This window comes from Mobula hypostoma, chromosome 1, assembly GCF_963921235.1.
Source record: "Mobula hypostoma chromosome 1, sMobHyp1.1, whole genome shotgun sequence".
In the NCBI taxonomy this organism is placed as follows: Eukaryota; Metazoa; Chordata; class Chondrichthyes; order Myliobatiformes; family Myliobatidae; genus Mobula; species Mobula hypostoma.
This window is the reverse complement of record NC_086097.1, coordinates 162367421-162387342: the sequence shown is the minus strand read 5'-3', so window position 1 is coordinate 162387342 and position 19922 is coordinate 162367421. Positions and strand designations below refer to the sequence as shown.

Below are 19922 nucleotides of genomic sequence, written 5' to 3'. Positions count from 1 at the left end.
GTTACAAATGCTGTGGATTAACAATATTTCTTACTTGAGTGTGTCTTCTCTGCACTGCCTCTGTGGAGCGAAACAGGCAATGGCCCAAACTTTGACTTCAATGCCTGTATGAAATTGTTTACCTCGCATATCCCATACACCTTGAATGGGAGTAGCAATTGTCTTGTTCTGCAACAAATAAAAATTAGAAAGCAATATAAAAATCAGGATTATTTCAAAGCAATGGTATACATTATTTTAAGGAATTGCAACCATGAGCGTTTTTGTTCTCAACCTTTTAACTGGGAAGGTTCAAATACAAAATACAAGTAATTAATTTCAATTAAAAACAAATTTACAAAACAGGCAAAGAATAGAAGTTCAACTTGACAGCAATGTATACAACATATAATTATTATTCCAGCAGCTAATTTTTGTGATCTAGATGATTTCATAACTAATCTCTAAACAATTGTTATATACATGCAGGTTAATGATTTATGAAATTGATCACAAATTATTTTCTGGCAAAACTGCTTAGCATTATAACATTCTCTCTGGTGCATTATACCATTAACACTTATTATATAACATTCTCTCTCATTCCTTATACCTTTAACACAAAGTGTGAGTGAAAATATAGGGAAGTCATACCAGGAAGACATTTTCCAAGGACACAGAAGGAAGCTTTGTTACAAAAGCTGGCACATTCATATCACACATGTACTGAACTGAATATATTGCTTCAAGATTAATATCTTATTTTCAAAGTTACGAGAGAAAACAAGCTAATTTAACAATATAGAAGTCCATACCCGACCACCATACAACAAGGAAGGTGCCTGAAGAACTCGACCTGGAACATCCGTCATGTCATCTCTCACTCCTATTCCAAATTCCCGAACATATGGATCAGCATTAAAGCTAGCACTTTTCATCTAAAAGGAAAAATAATATTGGAAAGGAGTGTGCAAAATGTTTTAAACGTAAAGTTAGAAATATCTTAGGCCTGCCAAAGGACTAATCAATAAAAACTTAATTGTTATATAAATGGAATGTTAATATTCATGAGTAGTAGGTATTGCTGGAAAGAAAGCATTTATTGTCTATTCTAATTCCCTCAAGTGATGGCAATTACCCATCTTCTCAAACAACTCCAGTCCTACTAGTGTTATCCTTCCCAGAATAATGCTGAGTAGAGTTCAATCCACACTTGATTTCTGCAAAGCAAATCTACCTAAATAATGACAGCAAATACAGTACACTAGATTGGAAAAATGTACAAGTGATCACTGCTTCACCTTGAAGAATTGTTTGGGTTCCTAGATTGTAAACACAAGAAAAAAGGACAGGCCACCTAGCCCCTCAAGACTTTCCTGCTATTCAATCAGTGAACTACTCCAGGCTTCAACTCCACTTCTGTGCCACAGCCCCAAGTACTCAGAGTCTCAATTTTTCAAAATTTACCTGCCACTGTTTTAAATACATCTAATCATCTTATCTCCACAAACTTCTGCAGTAGGGGAATCCAGAGGCTCTACTAATGTGGTACAGGTTTCTTCCGCCATCCAAAGGTAGAGCGTTCCTACGAAACGGTTCATAAACCAGAATGTCGTAAACTGAAGAAGCAATTACCATTTATTTATATGGCAAAAATTTGTGAGCGTTCGCAGACCCAAAAAAAACCTACCAAAACATGCCAAATAACACAGAAAACCTAAAATAAAAGCAAAAAATAGTAAAAGCAGGAATGATATGATAAATACACAGCCTATATAAAGTAGAAATACTTTTCTACAATCAGTGCCACACTATTCTCCGTAGCGAAAATCTCACGCAAGCGCTCTCAGCAGAAACACTCTCTCCAGTAACCTTTAAGCTATGAAGCTGCCAAATCATACCAAATAACACATAAAAATACACAGCCTATATAAAGTAGAAATAATGTATGTACGGTGTAGTATCACTTACTGGATTTGGGAAGACAGCACCGAGCACATTGATGATGGTGTGTTAGGCTGAGTCATTGGAGGTTGGGGTGGTGCAGTGGTCCCCAACCTCCAGGCCGCCAACCGATACCGATCCGCGAAGCATACAGTGGTGCAGCGGTAGCCGGGACGCACGCAGCACATCTTTAAGAAAAAGGCCAAAATAAACAAGCTAATTAATTAGGTGCCGCCCAGCACGTAAATGTCAGCCCAGATCAGAGGCGATGCAATTGGCAATCGCCTCTGATCTGGGCCGACATTTACGTGCCAGGCGGCACCTAATTAATTAGCTTGTTTATTTTGGCTTTTCTCTTAAAGGTGTGTTGGGTGCGTCCCAGCTACCGCTGCATTCTCCGCAGCAATGTATCAGTCCGCAGCCTGGAGGTTGGAGTGGTGGGACGCTGGGGTGTCATCTCGTCGTTGTTTGATTCCATCAGGGCAAGCAGGTCATCTTCTTCTATGTCTGCCTGCCTCGATGTCAAAGGTCGAAGTTCATCATCTGCTGTGGCTGATGTGGAAGGCTTGAAAAACGACAGTATGCTTGATTGCTTAGCCTCGCGCATTTTTCTACCATACAGTTCTTTGTAAGCACCCAAACCATCATGCAAATATGCCCTAAACCTACGTACCCTTTCAAAATTAAAGTCGTACTTTTCTGCAATCACTGCAGCGAAAATCTCATGCAATTGCTTCACGTTCAGTTCCTGGACGACTTCACTTTTGGTCCGTTCGCTACTGCATTCGGTTTCGATTGTTATCCTTTCCTCTTCCAATTGCATCAGCTCTTCATCTATCTGTTCTTGGTCGTGGGCTGCCAAAACCTCTTCAACATCATCTTCGTCAACTTCCACAAGCCAAACTCACTTTGTCCTTACTTCGCAAACAACAGGAATTCTGCAGATGCTGGAAATTCAAGCAACACACATCAAAGTTGCTGGTGAACGCAGCAGGCCAGGCAGCGTCTCTAGGAAGAGGCGCAGTCGCCGTTTCAGGCCGAGACCCTTCGTCAGGACTAACTGAAGGAAGAGTGAGTAAGGGATTTGGAGGGGGAGAGGGAGATCCAAAATGATAGGAGAAGACAGGAGGGGGAGGGATGGAGCCAAGGGATATGAGAGGATCATGGGAAAGGAGGTCCGGGAAGAAAGACAGGGGGGGGGGAAACCAGAGGATGGGCAAGGGGTATATTCAGAGGGACAAAGGGAGAAAAAGGAGAGTGAGAGAAAGAATGTGTGTATAAAAATAAGTAACAGATGGGGTACGAGGGGGAGGTGGGGCATTAGCGGAAGTTAGAGAAGTCGATGTTCATGCCATCAGGTTGGAGGCTACCCAGACGGAATATAAGGTGTTGTTCCTCCAACCTGAGTGTGGCTCCATCTTTACAGTAGAGGAGGCCGTGGATAGACATGTCAGAATGGGAATGGGAGGTGGAATTAAAATGTGTGGCCACTGGGAGATCCTGCTTTCTCTGGCGGACAGAGCGTAGGTGTTCAGCAAAGCGGTCTCCCAGTCTACGTCGGGTCTCGCCAATATATAAAAGGCCACATCGGGAGCACCGGACACAGTATATCACCCCAGCCAACTCACAGGTGAAGTGTTGCCTCACCTGGAAGGACTGTTTGGAAGCCCTGAATGGTGGTAAGGGAGGCAGTGTAAGGGCATGAGTAGCACTTGTTTCGCTTACACGGATAAGTGCCAGGAGGGAGATCAGTGGGGAAGGATGGGGGGGATGAATGGACAAGGGAGTCGCGTAGGGAGCGATCACTGCGGAATGCGGGGGGGGGGGAAAGATGTGCTTGACTTCCGTGACTTCCGCCACCTCCAACGGGACCCCACCACTAAGCACATCTTTCCCTCCCCCCCTCTCTCTGCATTCCGCAGGGATCGCTCCCTACGCGACTCCCTTGTCCATTCGTCCCCCCCATCCCTCCCCACTGATCTCCCTCCTGGCACTTATCCATGTAAGCGGAACAAGTGCTACACATGCCCTTACACTTCTTCCCTTACCACCATTCAGGGCCCCAAACAGTCCTTCCAGGTGAGGCAACACTTCACCTGTGAGTCGACCGGGGTGATATACTGCGTCCGGTGCTCCCAATGTGGCCTTTTATATATTGGCGAGACCCGACGCAGACTGGGAGACTGCTTTGCTGAACATCTACACTCTGTCCGCCAGAGAAAGCAGGATCTCCCAGTGGCCACACATTTTAATTCCACATCCCATTCCCATTCTGACATGTCTATCCACGGCCTCCTCTACTGTAAAGATGAAGCCACACTCGGGTTGGAGGAACAACACCTTATATTCCGTCTGGCTAGCCTCCAACCTGATGGCATGAACATTGACTTCTCTAACTTCCGCTAATGCCCCACCGCCCCCTTGTACCCCATCTGTTACTTATTTTTATACACACATTCTTTCTCTCACTCTCCTTTTTCTCCCTCTGTCCCTCTGAATATACCCCTTGCCCATCCTCTGGTTCCCCCCCCCCCCGTCTTTCTTCCCGGACCTCCTGTCCCATGATCCTCTCGTATCCCTTTTGCCTATCACCTGTCCAGCTCTTGGCTCCATCCCTCCCCCTCCTGTCTTCTCCTATCATTTTGGATCTCCCCCTCCAACTTTCAAATCCCTTACTCACTCTTCCTTCAGTTCGTCCTGATGAAAGGTCTCGGCCTGAAATGGCGACTGCGCCTCTTCCTAGAGATGCTGCCTGGCCTGCTGCGTTCACCAGCAACTTTGATGTGTGTTGCTTGTCCTTACTTCGTTCACCACGATCGAAATGCTTAATTATGTCTAGTTTTACACTAAGTGTAACACCCTTACGAGCTCTTTTAGGCTTTTCCGATACCTTAGAGCTCATCTTGCTAACGGCTGCTCAAAGGCACGTGTTTAAGCAATGCCGGCGAGAATGCAGTTCCGGACGAGGAGCTTGGCTGCTCGGGGTGCGCGCTGCCTTTTTTTGTAACAGTGAAAACACCTTCTGTTAGCAAAAACAGGTAACAATGTAGGTCTTTTGTAACAGCGAGGTTTCGTAAAGCCAACGTTTGAAAATCGGGGAACACCTGTATCTGTTTAGGGAAATCAGTAATCATGTTGGTTTTAATTGATTGGTACCCATGTCCCCTCATTAAGACTCTCCCACTAGGGGAAGCTTAGCAATATTGACCCTACCATAACACATCAGGACCTTCTGCATTTCAGTAAGATCATCCCTCATTCTAAATTTCCTGGAATACATAACCAACACATTAAGCCTCTTTTAATTATCATCCCAGGAATTAGGCAGGTGAATTTACATTGGATGGACTCCAACGCTACATCTTTTCTTAAGTAATGGTACTAAAACTGTGCAGAGTGCTCCAGGTAATGGCCTCACCAACAAACTGTACATTTGTAACAAAACTTGCCCACTTCTAAACTGTAACCCGCTTGCAACAAAGTCCAATATGCAAATTGCCTTAACTACTGGCTGCACTGGCACAATACACCAAGCAGTCTCCATTCAGAGTAATCTGCCTTCTGCTACCTCTTACTGAAGGTCATGATCTCAAACATTACCACATTAAACTCCATTTGTCAAGTTCTCACCCATTTAATCAATGCATCTTCAATTCATTGCTGAGCTGCAATACTGTCAGCACAACATTCCCTTGTGACCCTTTTAATGTCATCGGCAAACTTCAATACCTTGCATTCTCCTACCTATTTTTGACAGGTCTGAAGACTAAGAGTATGGTTATCAAACGCATCAGGTTCATTTCCACCTACAAACCATTTAATTTAAAGGGGTTTGTTTCGCTCCTCCATGCTCTACATGACTGCTGTGCTGTCAGGATGATCTCATGCTTCAGTCATCAGGTAGATTCTCAGGAACAGAATTCTCACTAAGGAATCCACACAAATTAAGTGCAATCAGTGAAAAATTGGCTATAACCACAAGCAGTCCTTGGCTTACCAGAACACACTGGGCAAAATGGAAAATATTTTTATCTATGTTATTAACACATGCAACAAACATGATTCTTATTTTTCACCATTAATGGGATTAAAACATCAACTCTAGCTGTTTTTAAAATTGGGAAAATAAACTAAACAGGGTTGTTATCAGGGGTGACTTCAACGTCCCTAATATTGATTGACACCTCAGTGCAAACGGTTTCAATGGACAGGCCAAACTGGATCTGGTACTAGGCATGAACTTAATCAGGTGTGTGAGCATTTCAGAGATAGTGACCACAACTTATTGACCTTTACCACAGCCGTGAACAGAGACAGGAGCAGGTGGTATGAGAAAATATTTACGGGCAAGAGTGAATTATGATGCTATTAGGCAGGAATCTCAGAGCAGCAATTGACAGCTAATGAACTTTACGGAAATTCACAACCAAAATGAGGTTTCCTAGGATTCTGGATAGATTTGTTCCATTGAAGTAAGGATGGTAGGGTGAAGGAAGCATGATTCAAGAGATTCAAGGGATGTAGAACATCGAGTCAAGAAAAAAAGAAAGCAAGCAGCAAGGAAGGAAGAATTAGACAGGGTTGTTGGGAGTAACAAAGTAGCCAGGGAGGAGCCTAAGAATAGATTTAGGAGAGTGAGAAGAAGACATAAGCTAGAAGAGACTTTGGTGGGTAGGCTTAAGGAAAGCCCCAGGCGTTCTACACAAATGTGAAGAACAGGAATAAAGGTAGGACTAATCAAGGATAAATGTGCCTGGAGTCAGAGGAGATGGGAGAGATCCATAATGAGTACTTTGCTTCAGTTTTCACCAGTGAAAGGGATCCTGACAAACACGAGGGCAGCGTAGAGCCGGTTGATATGCCAGAACATATTGACATTAAGAGCATATGCCGGTACATTTGAATAGTTAAGTCCCTGGGACTGGACAGGATATACATTGTTACTGTGAAAAATGAGGGAAGAGATTGCTTTGTTCAAGAAAGGTATTAGGGATGTCAGTGGTGGGCAGGTACTGGAGAGGATTTTTAGAGGCAGGATTTATGAGCATTTGGAAAAAGAGACTGATTACGGATCTTCAACGTGGCTTTGTGAGGAGCAGGACATGCCTCATAAGTTTGACTGAATTATTTGAGGAAGTGACAAAACATATATAGTTGCAAAAGAACAGTTGTGAACCCTTTGCAGTTAGCTGGTTTCCTGAATTACTCATAAAATATGGTCTGATCTTCATCCAAGTCACAATAGTAGACAAACACAATCTGCCTAAACTAATAACTCACAAACAATTGTACTACTTCTCATCAATACTGAGCATACCATTTAAACAATCACAGTCTAGGTTTGAAAAAGTATGTAAACCTCTGGAGTAATGCCTTCGACAAAAGATATTTGGAGTCAGGTGTACTAAACAATGAGATGAGATTGGAGGTGTGGGTTGTAGAGGTGCTCTGTCCTATGAAAAAGACACACAAAGTCAGGTTACTGACAGAGCCTGCTCTTCTCAAGAAAGATCTGCTTATGTGCACCATGCCTCGATCAAAACAATTTTCAGAGGGCCTTAGCAGAAATGTATGAAGCTAGAAAAGGCTACAAAAACATTTATAAAGACCTGAATGTTCATCAGCACAGAGCAAGAGAAATTGTCTGCAAATGAAGGAAACTCCTTACTGTTGCTACTCTCCCTAGTAGTGGGCATCGTGCAAAGATTAAGCCAAGAACACAACGTGCAATACTGAAGGAGGTGAAAAAGAACCCAAGGATAATAGAAAAAGACCTGGAGAAATCTCTAGAACTTGCTAAAGTCTCTGTTCATGTGCCCACTATAAGTAAAGCACTGAACAAGAATGGTGTTCATGGAAGGACACCACAGAGGAAACTACTGCTCTCAAAAAAAAAATTGCTGCACATCTCAGGTTTGCAAAAGAGCACCTGGATATTCCAAAATGCTTCTGGGACAATGTTCTGTGGACAGATGGGACAAAAGTTGAACTCTGTTTTGCCATTAGTTTGGAGGGAAAAGGGCACTGCACATCAACACCAAACCTCATCCCAACTGTGAAGCACGGTGGAAAAAGCACCATAGGTTGGGGCTGCTTTGATGCCTCAAGGCATGAACAGCTTGCAATTGTTGAGGAAACAACAAATTCAAAATTGTATCATCACTTTTTACAGGTGAGTGTCAGAATACCAGACCATCAGCTGAAACTTAATAGAAGTTGGATGATGCAACAAGACAATGCTCCAAAACACAAGAGTAAAACAACAACAGAATGATTTAAAAATAAGAAAATTTCTGTTTTGGAATGGCCAAGTCAGAGTCCAGACCTTAATCCAACTGACATGCTGTAGCATTACCTGAAGAGGTCTGTTCATGCAAGGCATTTCAGAAATATTGATGAACTGAAACAGTATGGAGGAATGGTCTGAGATTTCTCCTTGCCAATGTGCAACTCTGATCAGCAACTACAGGATAACTGGTGGAATTTCTGCTGCTAAAGGAGGTTCGACCAGTTATTAAGTACAAGTTTCACGTACTTCTCTAGCTGGACTGTGAATAATTAAATAATGTGTTCAATAAAGGTGTGAAAAATATAATTTTTTTGTTATTAGTTTAGGTAGATCTATTACTGTGACTTAGATGAAGATCAGACACATTTTATGAGTAATTAATGTACAAAACCAGATAACTGCAAAGGGTTCACAAACTATTTTTGAAACTATAGATGATGGCAGAGCAGTCGATGTGTGTATATGGATTTCAGTAAGGTATTTGACAAGGTTCACCATGGCAGGTTCATTCAGAAAGCCAGGGGACATGATATACATGGATTCAATATTGGCTTGCCAACAGAAGGCAGATTGTACTAGTAAATGGAGCGTATTCTGCCTGGAGGTCAGTCACCAATGGTATATCATAAGGATCTGTTCTGGGACCTCTGCCTTTTGTGATTTTTATAAATGACTTAGTTTAGGAAGTGTAAAGATGGGTTATTAAGTATATGGATGACACAAAGACTGGTGGTGCTGTGGATAGTTGAGAAGGTTGTTGTACCTTACAACAGGACATTGATAGAATGCAAAGCTGGGCTAAGAAATAGCAGATGGAGTTCATGGATGGAGTCAAATGCTTCATCTGGAAGTGCATCAACGACGTTCTCCCCTAGAAGTTGGTCAGGGTCTTCCCAAACCAGAAACCCTGGATTAATCATTCTGTGTGAGCAGCACTTACCGCGCCACACAGAACTTACGCTGCCAGCTATCAGGAGCTCAAGAAAAGCAACTACCATCCGCGCAAAGCTATCAAGGCTGCGAAACAATAATACTGGGACAACATTGAATCAAGATTCACAACGAATAGCACACGTGACTTGTGGCGAGGGTTGCATACCATCACAGACTTCAAAGCCAAACCTAATGGTGCCACCAACATCATGGCCTCTCTCCCAGATAAGCTCAATCACTTTTATGCACAGTTCAATGTCGCTAACTCTTAAGCATCCAAGCAAAGCCACCGCTACAACCTGCAACCTGGTCATCTGAGGCTGAGGCCACTGAATCCACCATTGTCCCTGTACCAAAAAAGACCAAGGTAACATGCCTGAATGACTGCCGTCCTGTCGCACTCACCTCAATAATAAGCAAATGCTTTGAGAGCCTCGTCAAGGCCTACATCTGCAGCATGCCACCACCTAAACTGGACCCCCTTACAATTTGCCTGCTGACACAATCGATCGACAGATGACACAACAGCCACTGCTCTACATACCTGGAGAAGAAGGATGCTTATGTGAGAATGCTGTTCTTGGACTATAGTTCAGCATTCAACACCATAATTCCCTCCAGGCTCGACAGGAAGCTCAGAGACCTCAGCATTGACCCTGCCTTGTGCAGCTGGATCCTGGCCTTCTTGTCAGATTGCCGGCAGGTGGTAGGAGTGGGTTCTCTCACCTCCACCCCTGACTCTCAACACAGGAGCCCCTCACAGCTGTGTACTAAATCCCCTTCTTTACTCCCTGTATACCCATGACTGTGTCACCACCCACAGCTCTCATCTGCTCATTAAGTTTGCTGATGACACTACATTGATTGGCCTACAGGGAAGAAGTCATCTCTCTGACACAGTGGTGTCAAGAAAACAACCTCTCCCTCAGTGTCACAAAAACAAAGGAGCTGCTTGTGCATTACAGAAGGAATGGAGACGGGCTAACCCCTACTGACATCAATGAATTTGGGGTTGAGAGGGTAAGCAGCTTTAAGTTCCTTGGCATCCACATCACCGAGGACCTCACGTGGTCTGTGCACACCAGCTGTGTGGTGAAAAAAGCACAACAGTGCCTCTTTCACCTCAGACGGTTGAGGAAGTCTGGTATGGGCCCCCAAATCCTAAGAACTTCCTGCAGGGGCACAATTGAGAGCATCCTGACTGGCTGCATCACTGCCTGGTATGAGAACTGTACCCCCCTTAATCGCAGGACTCTGCAGAGAGTGGTGCGGACAGCCCATCGCATCTGTAGCTGTGAACTTCCCATGATTCAGGACATTTACAAGGACAGGTGTGTAAAAAGGCCCCGTCATATCATTGGGGACCCAAGTCACTCCGACCACCATCTATTCTAGCTGCTACCATCCGGGAAACAGTACCGCAGCATAAACGCCAGGATCAATAGGCTCCCGAACAGCTTCTTCCACCAGGCCATCAGAGTGATCAACTCACGCTGATATGAGTGTACTCCATATTACATTGACTGTTCTATTTATTATAAATTACAAACATTTGTATTACATATTACTATGATTGCACATTTAGACTGAGGCGTAATGCAAAGATTTTTACTCATGTATGTGAAGGATGTAAGAAATAAAGTCAATTCAATCGAGAAAAAGTGTGAAGTGATTCACTTTAGAAGGCTGAATTTGAAGGCAGAATAAAGGATTAACAGCAGGATTCTTAACAGTATGGAGGAACAGAGTGATTTTGGGGTCCATATCCATCGAATCCTCAAAGTTACAGTGCCAGTGATAGGGTGGTTAAGAAGGCCCTTGTTACTTGAGTGACTGAGTTCAAGAACCACAAGGTAATGTTGCCGTTGTATAAGACTCTGGTTAGGCCACAATTGGAATACAGGTTTCCCCCACCATCCGAAGGTGCAGCGTTCCTATGAAATGGTTCATAGGCCAGAATGTCGTAAAGCGAAGAAGCAATTAGCATTTATTTATATGGGAAAAATTTGTCAGCATTCGCAGACCCAAAAATAACCCACCAAATCATGCCAAATAACACATAAAACCTAAAATAACAGTAACATATAGTAAAAGCAGAAATGATATGATAAATACACAGCTTATATAAAGTAGAAATACTTTTCCACAATCATTGCCTGAACCGTTCTCTGTAGCAAAGATCTCACGCAAGCACCGTCGGCAAAAACACGGCGCAAACGCTCTCCAGTAACCTTTAAGCTACGAAGCTGCCAAATCATACCAAATAACATGTAAAAATACACAGGCCATATGAAGTAGAAATAATGTATGTACAGTGTAGTATCACTTACGGGAATCTGGAAAGCACAGAGCACACTGATGGTGGTGTGTTAGGCTGAGTTGTCGGAGGTTCGGGTGGTGCAGTAGCCCCCACCCTCCGGGCAGCGACCGATATCGATCCGTGAAGCATGCAGCGGTAGCCGGGAGGCACACAGCACATCTTTAAGAAAAAAGCCAAAATAAACATGCTAATTAATTAGGTGCCGCCCGGCACGTAATTGTCGGTCCAGATGCCGATTGCATTGCCTCTGATCTGGGCCAACAATTACGTGCCGGGCAGCTTGTTTATTTCAGCTTTTTTCTTAAAGATGTGCTGTGTGCCTCCTGGCTACCGCTGCATTCTCCATGAATCGGTATCTGTCTGTGGCGTGGGGGTTGGGGTGGTGGGACACTGGGGTGTCATCTCGTCATCTGTTTCCATTAGAGCAGGCAGCTCATCTTCTCCTATGACTGCCCGCCTCAATGTCGAAGGGCGAGGTTTGTCGTCTGCTGTGGCTGATGTGGAAAGCTTGCTTGACTGCTGAGCCTCGCGCATTTTTCTATCATACAGTTCTTTGTAAGCACTCAACCATCCTGCAACTATCCCCTAAACCGACGTACTCTTTCAAAATTAAAGTCGTACTTTATCATTACTCATTTGGTTTCAATTGTTATCCTTTCCTCTTCCAATTGCATCAGCTCTTCATCTATCAGTTCTTGGTCATGGGATGCCAAAACCTCTTCAACATCATCTTCGTCAGCTTCCACAAGCCAAACTCACTTAGTCCTTACTTCGTTCACCACGATCAAAACGCTTAATTATGTCTAGTTTTACGCTAAGTGCAACACCCTTACGAGCTCTTTCAGGCTTTTCTGATACTTTAGAACTCATCTTGCAAACAGCTGCTCACAGGCATGTGTTTAAGCAATGCCGGCGAGATTGCAGTTATGAATCCGGGGGAGAGCGGCTGCTCGGGGCGCGCGCTGCCTTTTATCGTGCGCTGATTTTTTTTTGCGCGCTGCCTTTCTTCATAACAGTGAAAACACCTTCTGTTAGCGAAAACAGAGTACTAATGTAGGTCTTTTGTAACAGTGAGGTTTTGTAAAGCGAACGTTCAAAAAGTGGGGGACACCTGTACTGTGTTCAGTCTGGTTGCCTCATTATAAAAAGCTTGTGGATGCTTTAGAGAGGATGCAGAAATTTACCTGGATTAGAAAGTCTGTCTTATGAGGAAAGTCTGCACAATCTAGAGCTTTTCTCTTTGGAGAGGAGAATAAGAGGTGACTTCATAGAGGTGTACAATGATAAGAAGCAAAGATCGAGTGGACAGCCAGAGCCATTTTTCACCCACGACAGGATGGCTATCACAAAGGGGAATAACATTAAGGTTTTGGGAGGAAAGTATGGGTAGATGTGTCAGAGGTAGTTTTTTTTTCATTTACAGAGTGTGATACATGCATGGGATGTGTTGCCAGATATGGTGGTAGAGGTAGATACATTAGGGGCATTTAAGATTCTTAGATAGGGCCATGGATGAACGAAAAATAGATGGCAATATGAGAGAGAAGGGTTAGGTTGATCTTGGTGAAGGTTAAAGTGGCAGCACAACAGTGTGAGCTGAAGAGCCTGTTCTGTACTGTACCGTTCTGTGCTCCAAATCAATTAGATTATGTTTTCCAGTAACTTTCAACGATCACAGTATGCCATAAAGATATCTCCCAAAATAATCAACTCACCAGTTTACTGATCTCATCTTGTCTGTCTGGTGCAGATCTAGCAGTGGCTCTAATCATAGTCGAGGTTTGATTGTCTGTCAGCTTTTTTATACATCTCTGTCCAGCTACAATATTACACACCTGTGATAAAACCAATTATAATTGCCATTAAAACCCTTTTACAGCAATTATAAAATTGCAGAAATAAAAGACAAGAAATATTGGAAAACAGTATAAAGGTGAGATAGCATTTGTAGAAACAAGTTAACATTTCAATTTAATGTCTCTTCATCAGAATCTATTTTCGTGTGAATGGAAATAAATATCTTTCTTTCTTTTTCTTTTTAAATCTTTTTATTGAGTAAGTATACAAAAAAGGTAAGCCATATAAACATTAATACAATGTTAAAGTATAATAAAATTCCAAAAGATAACAATACCAAAAAGAAAATACTACAAACAATGTAATTTAAGCATAAGAAACCAAGATAACATAATAGTATACTAGATTTTATATATATCAATGGAAAAAAAGAAAAAAAAAACCCCAAAAAAAACCCACCGTGCAACTAACTAAAAGCAAAGCAAAGCAATGGGCTAACTTGAAACCAAACAGAGTTAAACTTAAAATCACGTCCTCAATCCCGACCTCCATTAAAACAGTGAAAAAAAACAAGAAGGGTAAATATTACATTAAATGAAAATATCGAATAAAAGGTCCCCAAATCTGTTCAAATTTAAATGAAGAATCATAAAGGTTACTTCTAATTTTCTCCAGATTCAAACATAAAATCGTCTGAGAAAACCAAAAAAAGGTAGTTGGAGCATTAAGCTCTTTCCAATGTTGTAAAATACATCTTTTCGCCATTAAAGTAAGAAATGCAATCATTCTACGGGCTGAAGGGGAAAGATTACTAGAAATTTTAGGTAGTCCAAAGATAGCAGTAATAGGGTGAGGAGAGATATCTATATTTAATACCTTAGAAATAATATTGAAAATATCTCTCCAAAAAGTTTCCAAAGTAGGGCAAGACCAAAACATATGAGTTAAAGAGGCTATCTGCCCCGAACATCTATCACAGAAAGGATTAATATGCGAGTAAAAACGCGCTAACTTATCTTTGGACATATGTGCTCTATGCACCACTTTAAATTGAATTAGGGAATGTTTAGCACAAATAGAGGAAGTATTAACTAATTGTAAAATCTGCCCCCAATCATCCACAGAAATGGTAAGCCCCAATTCCTGTTCCCAATCTACCCTAATCTTATCAAATGGAGCTTTCCTGAGTTTCATAATAATATTATAAATCATAGCCGATGCACCTTTCTGACATGGATTAAGGTTAATTATCGAATCTAAAATATATATAGGAGGAAGCATTGGAAAGGAAGGAAGTATAGTACTTAGAAAATTTCTAACTTGTAAATATCTAAAAAAATGTATTCTTGATAGGTTATATTTATTAGATAATTGTTCAAAAGACATAAGGGAACCATCTAAAAATAAATCCAAAAACCGTAAAATACCCTTAGTCTTCCAAGTTTGAAAATCGCGATCCGTAAAAGAGGGAGGAAAAAATATGTTACCTAAAATAGGAATCGCTAACCCGAATTGATTAAGATCAAAAAATTTTCTGAATTGAAACCAAATACGCAAAGCATATTTAACGATCGGGTTAGAGACCTGCTTAAGGCGTTTCGAATCAAAAGGAAGAGATGAACCTAAAATAGAACCAAGTGTATAACCCTGAACAGATTGTAATTCCAATGCTACCCATTTAGGAATAGATAGTATATCCCGGTCAAGTAACCAAAATTTCATATGTCGAATATTAATAGCCCAATAATAAAATCTAAAGTTAGGTAATGCTAAACCTCCATCTCTCTTAGCTTTCTGTAAATGTATTTTACCCAGTCTCGGATTCTTATTCTGCCAAATAAATGAAGAAATTTTAGAGTCGACTTTATCAAAAAAAGATTTAGGAACGAAAATTGGTAATGCCTGAAACACATATAAAAATTTTGGCAAAAAAAACATCTTAACTGCATTAATACGACCAATCAAAGTTAAATATAAAGGAAACCATTTAGATGAAAGTTGAGTAATATGGTCTATTAATGGTAAAAAGTTAGTCTTAAATAAATCTTTATGTTTACAAGTAATTTTAATCCCAAGATATGAAAGGTAATTATTAATCAATTTAAATGGAAATTTATAATATAAGGGAAGATGTTTATTAATCGGAAAAAGTTCACTCTTACTAAGATTTAATTTATAACCTGAGAAAAGACCAAATTGTGCTAATAACTCTAAAACAGCAGGAATAGATCTCTCAGGATTAGAAATATATAAAAGTAAATCATCAGCATAGAGTGATAATTTATGGGACTTTAATCCCCGAGTTATCCCAGTAATATTTGAAGATTCTCGAATAGCAATTGCAAGAGGTTCTAATGCAATATCAAATAATAGGGGACTAAGAGGACAGCCTTGTCGAGTACCACGAAAGAGAGGAAAAAAAGGTGAGTTTAAAGAGTTAGTACGAACCGAGGCTACAGGGGAGTGATATAACAGTTTAATCCAGGATATAAATTTCAGGCTAAAATTAAACATTTCAAGCACCTTAAATAAATAAGGCCATTCTACTCTATCAAAAGCTTTCTCGGCATCTAAAGAAATAACACACTCAGGAACATTTTGTGAGGGAGTATAAACGATATTTAACAATGTACGAATATTATAAAAAGAGTAACGACCTTTAATAAAACCCATTTGGTCTTCCGAAATAATAGAAGGAAGTACTTTTTCTAGTCTATTTGCTAATAACTTAGAAAAAACTTTAGAATCAACATTTAATAAAGATATTGGTCTATAAGATGCACATTGAGCAGGGTCTTTATCCTTCTTTAGTATTAAAGAAATTGATGCTCTATTAAAAGATTCCGGAAGTTTACCAAGTTTCAAAGAAGCCTCAAAAACCTTATAGAGCCAAGGAATCAATAAAGAAGCAAAACATTTATAAAATTCAACGGTAAACCCATCAGGGCCAGGAGCTTTCCCCAGATTCATAGAAAAAATAACATTCTTAATCTCATCCATTGTAATGGAAGTATCTAATAAAGAAGACATATCCTGTGAAATCTGAGGAAAGTCTAACTTATCTAAAAAATCATTCATATATTTAGAATCTCGAGGAGACTCTGATTGATATAAAGAAGAATAAAAATCACAAAAGGTTTGATTAATCCCCACATAATCCAATATCAATCGATCATTTTGGTTATAAATCTGATTGATTTGAGATTTAACATAATTAGATTTCAATTGATTAGCCAGCAGCTTGCCAATTTTATCACTGTGAACATAAAAATCACTTCTTGTTTTCTTTAATTGGTTTACAATCGAGGACGAGAGTAGTAAACTGTGTTCCATTTGAAGTTCAGTTCTTTGTTTGTATAGCTCCTCAGAAGGAGCCATAACATATTTCTTATCAATTTCTTTAATCTTGTCCACAATTGCCATCTCCTCCTGCTTCTGTTTCTTCCTCAAAGCAACGGAATACGAAATAATCTGACCCCGAATATAGGCTTTAAAAGTGTCCCAAAGAGTGTTAACCGAAATATCTTCTGTATGGTTAATTATAAAAAAAAGCTCAATCTGTTCATTCATAAAATTAACAAAGTCCGAGTCCTGAAGCAACAGCGAATTAAAACGCCATTGTCTATTGTTTGGTATATTGGCCATAATTTTAATAGAAAGCTTAAGTGGAGCATGATCCGAAATGGTTATAGAATCATAATCACATTTAATCACTGAAGGAATGAGACGAGAATCAATAAAAAAATAATCAATTCTTGAATAGGAATGATGAACATGTGAAAAAAAGGAAAAATCTTTTTCCTGAGGATGCAGAAAACGCCAAATATCCGTCGACCCAGAATCAGAAAGGAAAAAATTAATCAAATTTGCAGATTTATTAGGTAAAGTCCGTAAAGGAGCCGAACGGTCCAAAGCTGGAGATAAACAGGTATTAAGATCTCCGCCCCAAATCAATGAAAACTCGTTCAAATTCGGAAACTGATCAAACAATGATTTATAAAATTCCGGACAATCCATATTAGGAGCATAAACATTAACCAAAACTACTTTTTTATTAAATAGTAAACCACTAACCAATAAAAATCTACCATTCGGATCAGAGATAATATCCTGTTGTATAAAAGTAACTGAGGAATCTATAAAAATAGAGACGCCTCGAATCTTAGCATTGGAGTTCGAATGAAATTGTTGTCCCTTCCAGAATTTGAAAAAACGTAGTCTGTCCCCCCTCCGTACATGGGTCTCTTGTAAAAATAAAATTTGTGCTTTAAGTCTCCGGAACACTTTAAAAACTTTTTTTCTTTTAATAGGATGATTAAGACCATTAGTATTCCAGGAGACAAAATTAATAATAGACTCCATAAATCCTAAAGTCAACCCACAACAAGGAGGATTGACGATAGGCGCGACCCACAAACCCGGAGAGGAAACAGAACATACAAAAGATACCGGGGAAAAGGACGCAACCAGTACTTCAATAATGTATATAGCCCAAAGAAAAACAAACTAAAACGTGAAGCCCCTCCCGCCACCCCCCAGCCCAAGACCCCAAGGCAAAATCTAAAGCAGACCCGCCAGAAAGAAGCAAGCGCTAAAACTACCCCCATGACTTCCGGTATACGCTCCCTAAAAAAAAGGTATAAATATGAAAAGGATCAGCTAATTGTAAAACAGTAAGAAAATAAGTAAAAAAAAGTTAGCTCAATTAGAATACACACAGAACAGAACAAAAGCCGGAAAATATATATTAAAAAAAAACCACAATAAACCTCAAACTCATGAATAGACACAGCAACAAAAAAAATAGGATTATTAACATAAAGTGATTATAAAAAGCAAAACAGAATAAAATTTAAACAAAAACTACAAAATTTAAGGCCGCACAGGAAATACGTAAGATGACAAAAGGGAAGTAACCACCCAGAATCCCCTGGGAAAAGAAAGAAATGACGCAGTTAAAAAGAAAGTTTAGTAGCCATATTAAGAAATCGAAAGTAAACTTTTCTGCCCAAATAGGGCACAGAAAAGTTAAAACCAACCAATTCACAGCCTCCGATCAACGGAGAAAATTAAAAAGAAAGCAATTAAGATGTTGGAGATGAAAGTTGATCCAGATAACTCTGGGCATCCGATGGAGAATCAAAAAAACGAAGGGCTCCATCTGACATGCGAATCCTTAGACGTGCAGGGTACAGCAGCGCTGGTCTTAAATCCCTCTTATAGAATTCCGACATCACGGATCTGTAACGGACCCGTTGGTCCCAGATTGGTTTACTGAAATCTTCCACGAATCGGAACTTAAGATCCGAAAAATCAATGAAACCTTTAGATCGAGCGAATCGAAACAGTCTCTCCTTGTCTTGAAAGTAATGAAAACGTAAGATAACATGCCTAGGTCTATCTGACCTAGACGAGTATGATGGGATTCTGTGAACACGATCCAGTAGCGGTGGTTGGTCAGGAAATACAGTAGGGAATGCATCTTTTAAAAGTTGGGAGAAATATTTCATGGGGTTGTTAGCTTCAACGGCTTCCCTCACGCCAATCATTCGTAAATTCTGCCGTCGCATTCTAGATTCCAAGTCAGAGTTTTTAAAAGTCAAAAAGTCAAGTTTCTTCTTCATTACATTAATTGTTTCTTCGATTTTCCCCATGTTAAGCTCACTTTGTTGCGCGAATTTTTGAAGATCAGATATAGCCGACTGATGTTCCGCAATACATGTTTGCATCTTATCAATTAAATCGGCAATTTTCTGGAAATTAGTTGAGATTTCCGTATGAATCAGGTCTTTAACAAAGCCTGCAATTTCCGTACGAATCATCTCCCTAACAGAGGTTGAAATTTCCCTCTGAATTAACTCCGATATCGCTTTCAAAGTCACCGGTGATTCAGTCGGAGGGAGATCCGTAGCTTTCGGTTTAACCGGAGGTTTACCATCCTTGCCGTCTTTCTCGTTCTTAGACATAGCAGATCTAAGTTCCATCCAGTTGTCGGAGAATTCAGTTTAATTCAAAGTATTGTAAGAGTTGATGCCTTAATGGTTAATTAAAGTATAGCTGACCATAGAGAAAAAAAAACTCAGAGGTAATGGAGCGAGTCAAGAACGCGACTTCACTCCATGAGCGCTACCGGAAGTCCGGAAATAAATATCTACGACTAATAGAAATTAATGTTGCATGTTACATTTTGGTAGGACTAATCAAAATAGGACATATATGGTAAATGGTAGGTCATTGAAGAATGCAGCAGAACAGAGGGATCTAGGAATAATGGTGCATAGTTCCCTGAAGGTGGAATCTCATGTGGATTGGGTGGTGAAGAAAGCTTTTGGTATGCTGGCCTTTATTAATCAGAGCATTGAGTATAGCAGTTGGGATGTAATGTTGAAATTGTATAAGGCATTGGTAAGGCCAAATTTAGAGTATTGTGTACAGTTCTGGTCACCGAATTATAGGAAAGATGTCAATAAAATTGAGGGAGTACAGAGGAGATTTACTAGAATATTGCCTGGGTTTCATCTCCTAAGTAACAGAGAAAGGTTGAACAAGTTGGGTCTTTATTCTTTGGAGCGTAGAAGGTTGAGGGGGGACTTGATAGAGGTATTTAAAATTATGAAGGGGATAGATAGAGTTGACGTGGATAGGCTTTTTCCATTGAGA

General features: G+C 40.4%; 1 protein-coding gene across 2 annotated transcripts in view; it reads right to left on the bottom strand.

Moving 5' to 3' along the window:
* The window catches only part of LOC134351824 (protein argonaute-2), a 91683-nt gene that overhangs the window by 30877 nt on the left and 40884 nt on the right, over window positions 1-19922 (bottom strand). For both annotated transcript variants that reach the window (XM_063058566.1, XM_063058576.1), the window contains 3 exons: window positions 13181-13300; window positions 795-917; window positions 35-168 (listed from right to left, as the gene is read on the bottom strand). In XM_063058566.1, the coding sequence (XP_062914636.1) occupies window positions 35-168; window positions 795-917; window positions 13181-13300 (377 nt within the window). The remainder of the gene's footprint in view (window positions 1-34; window positions 169-794; window positions 918-13180; window positions 13301-19922) is intronic.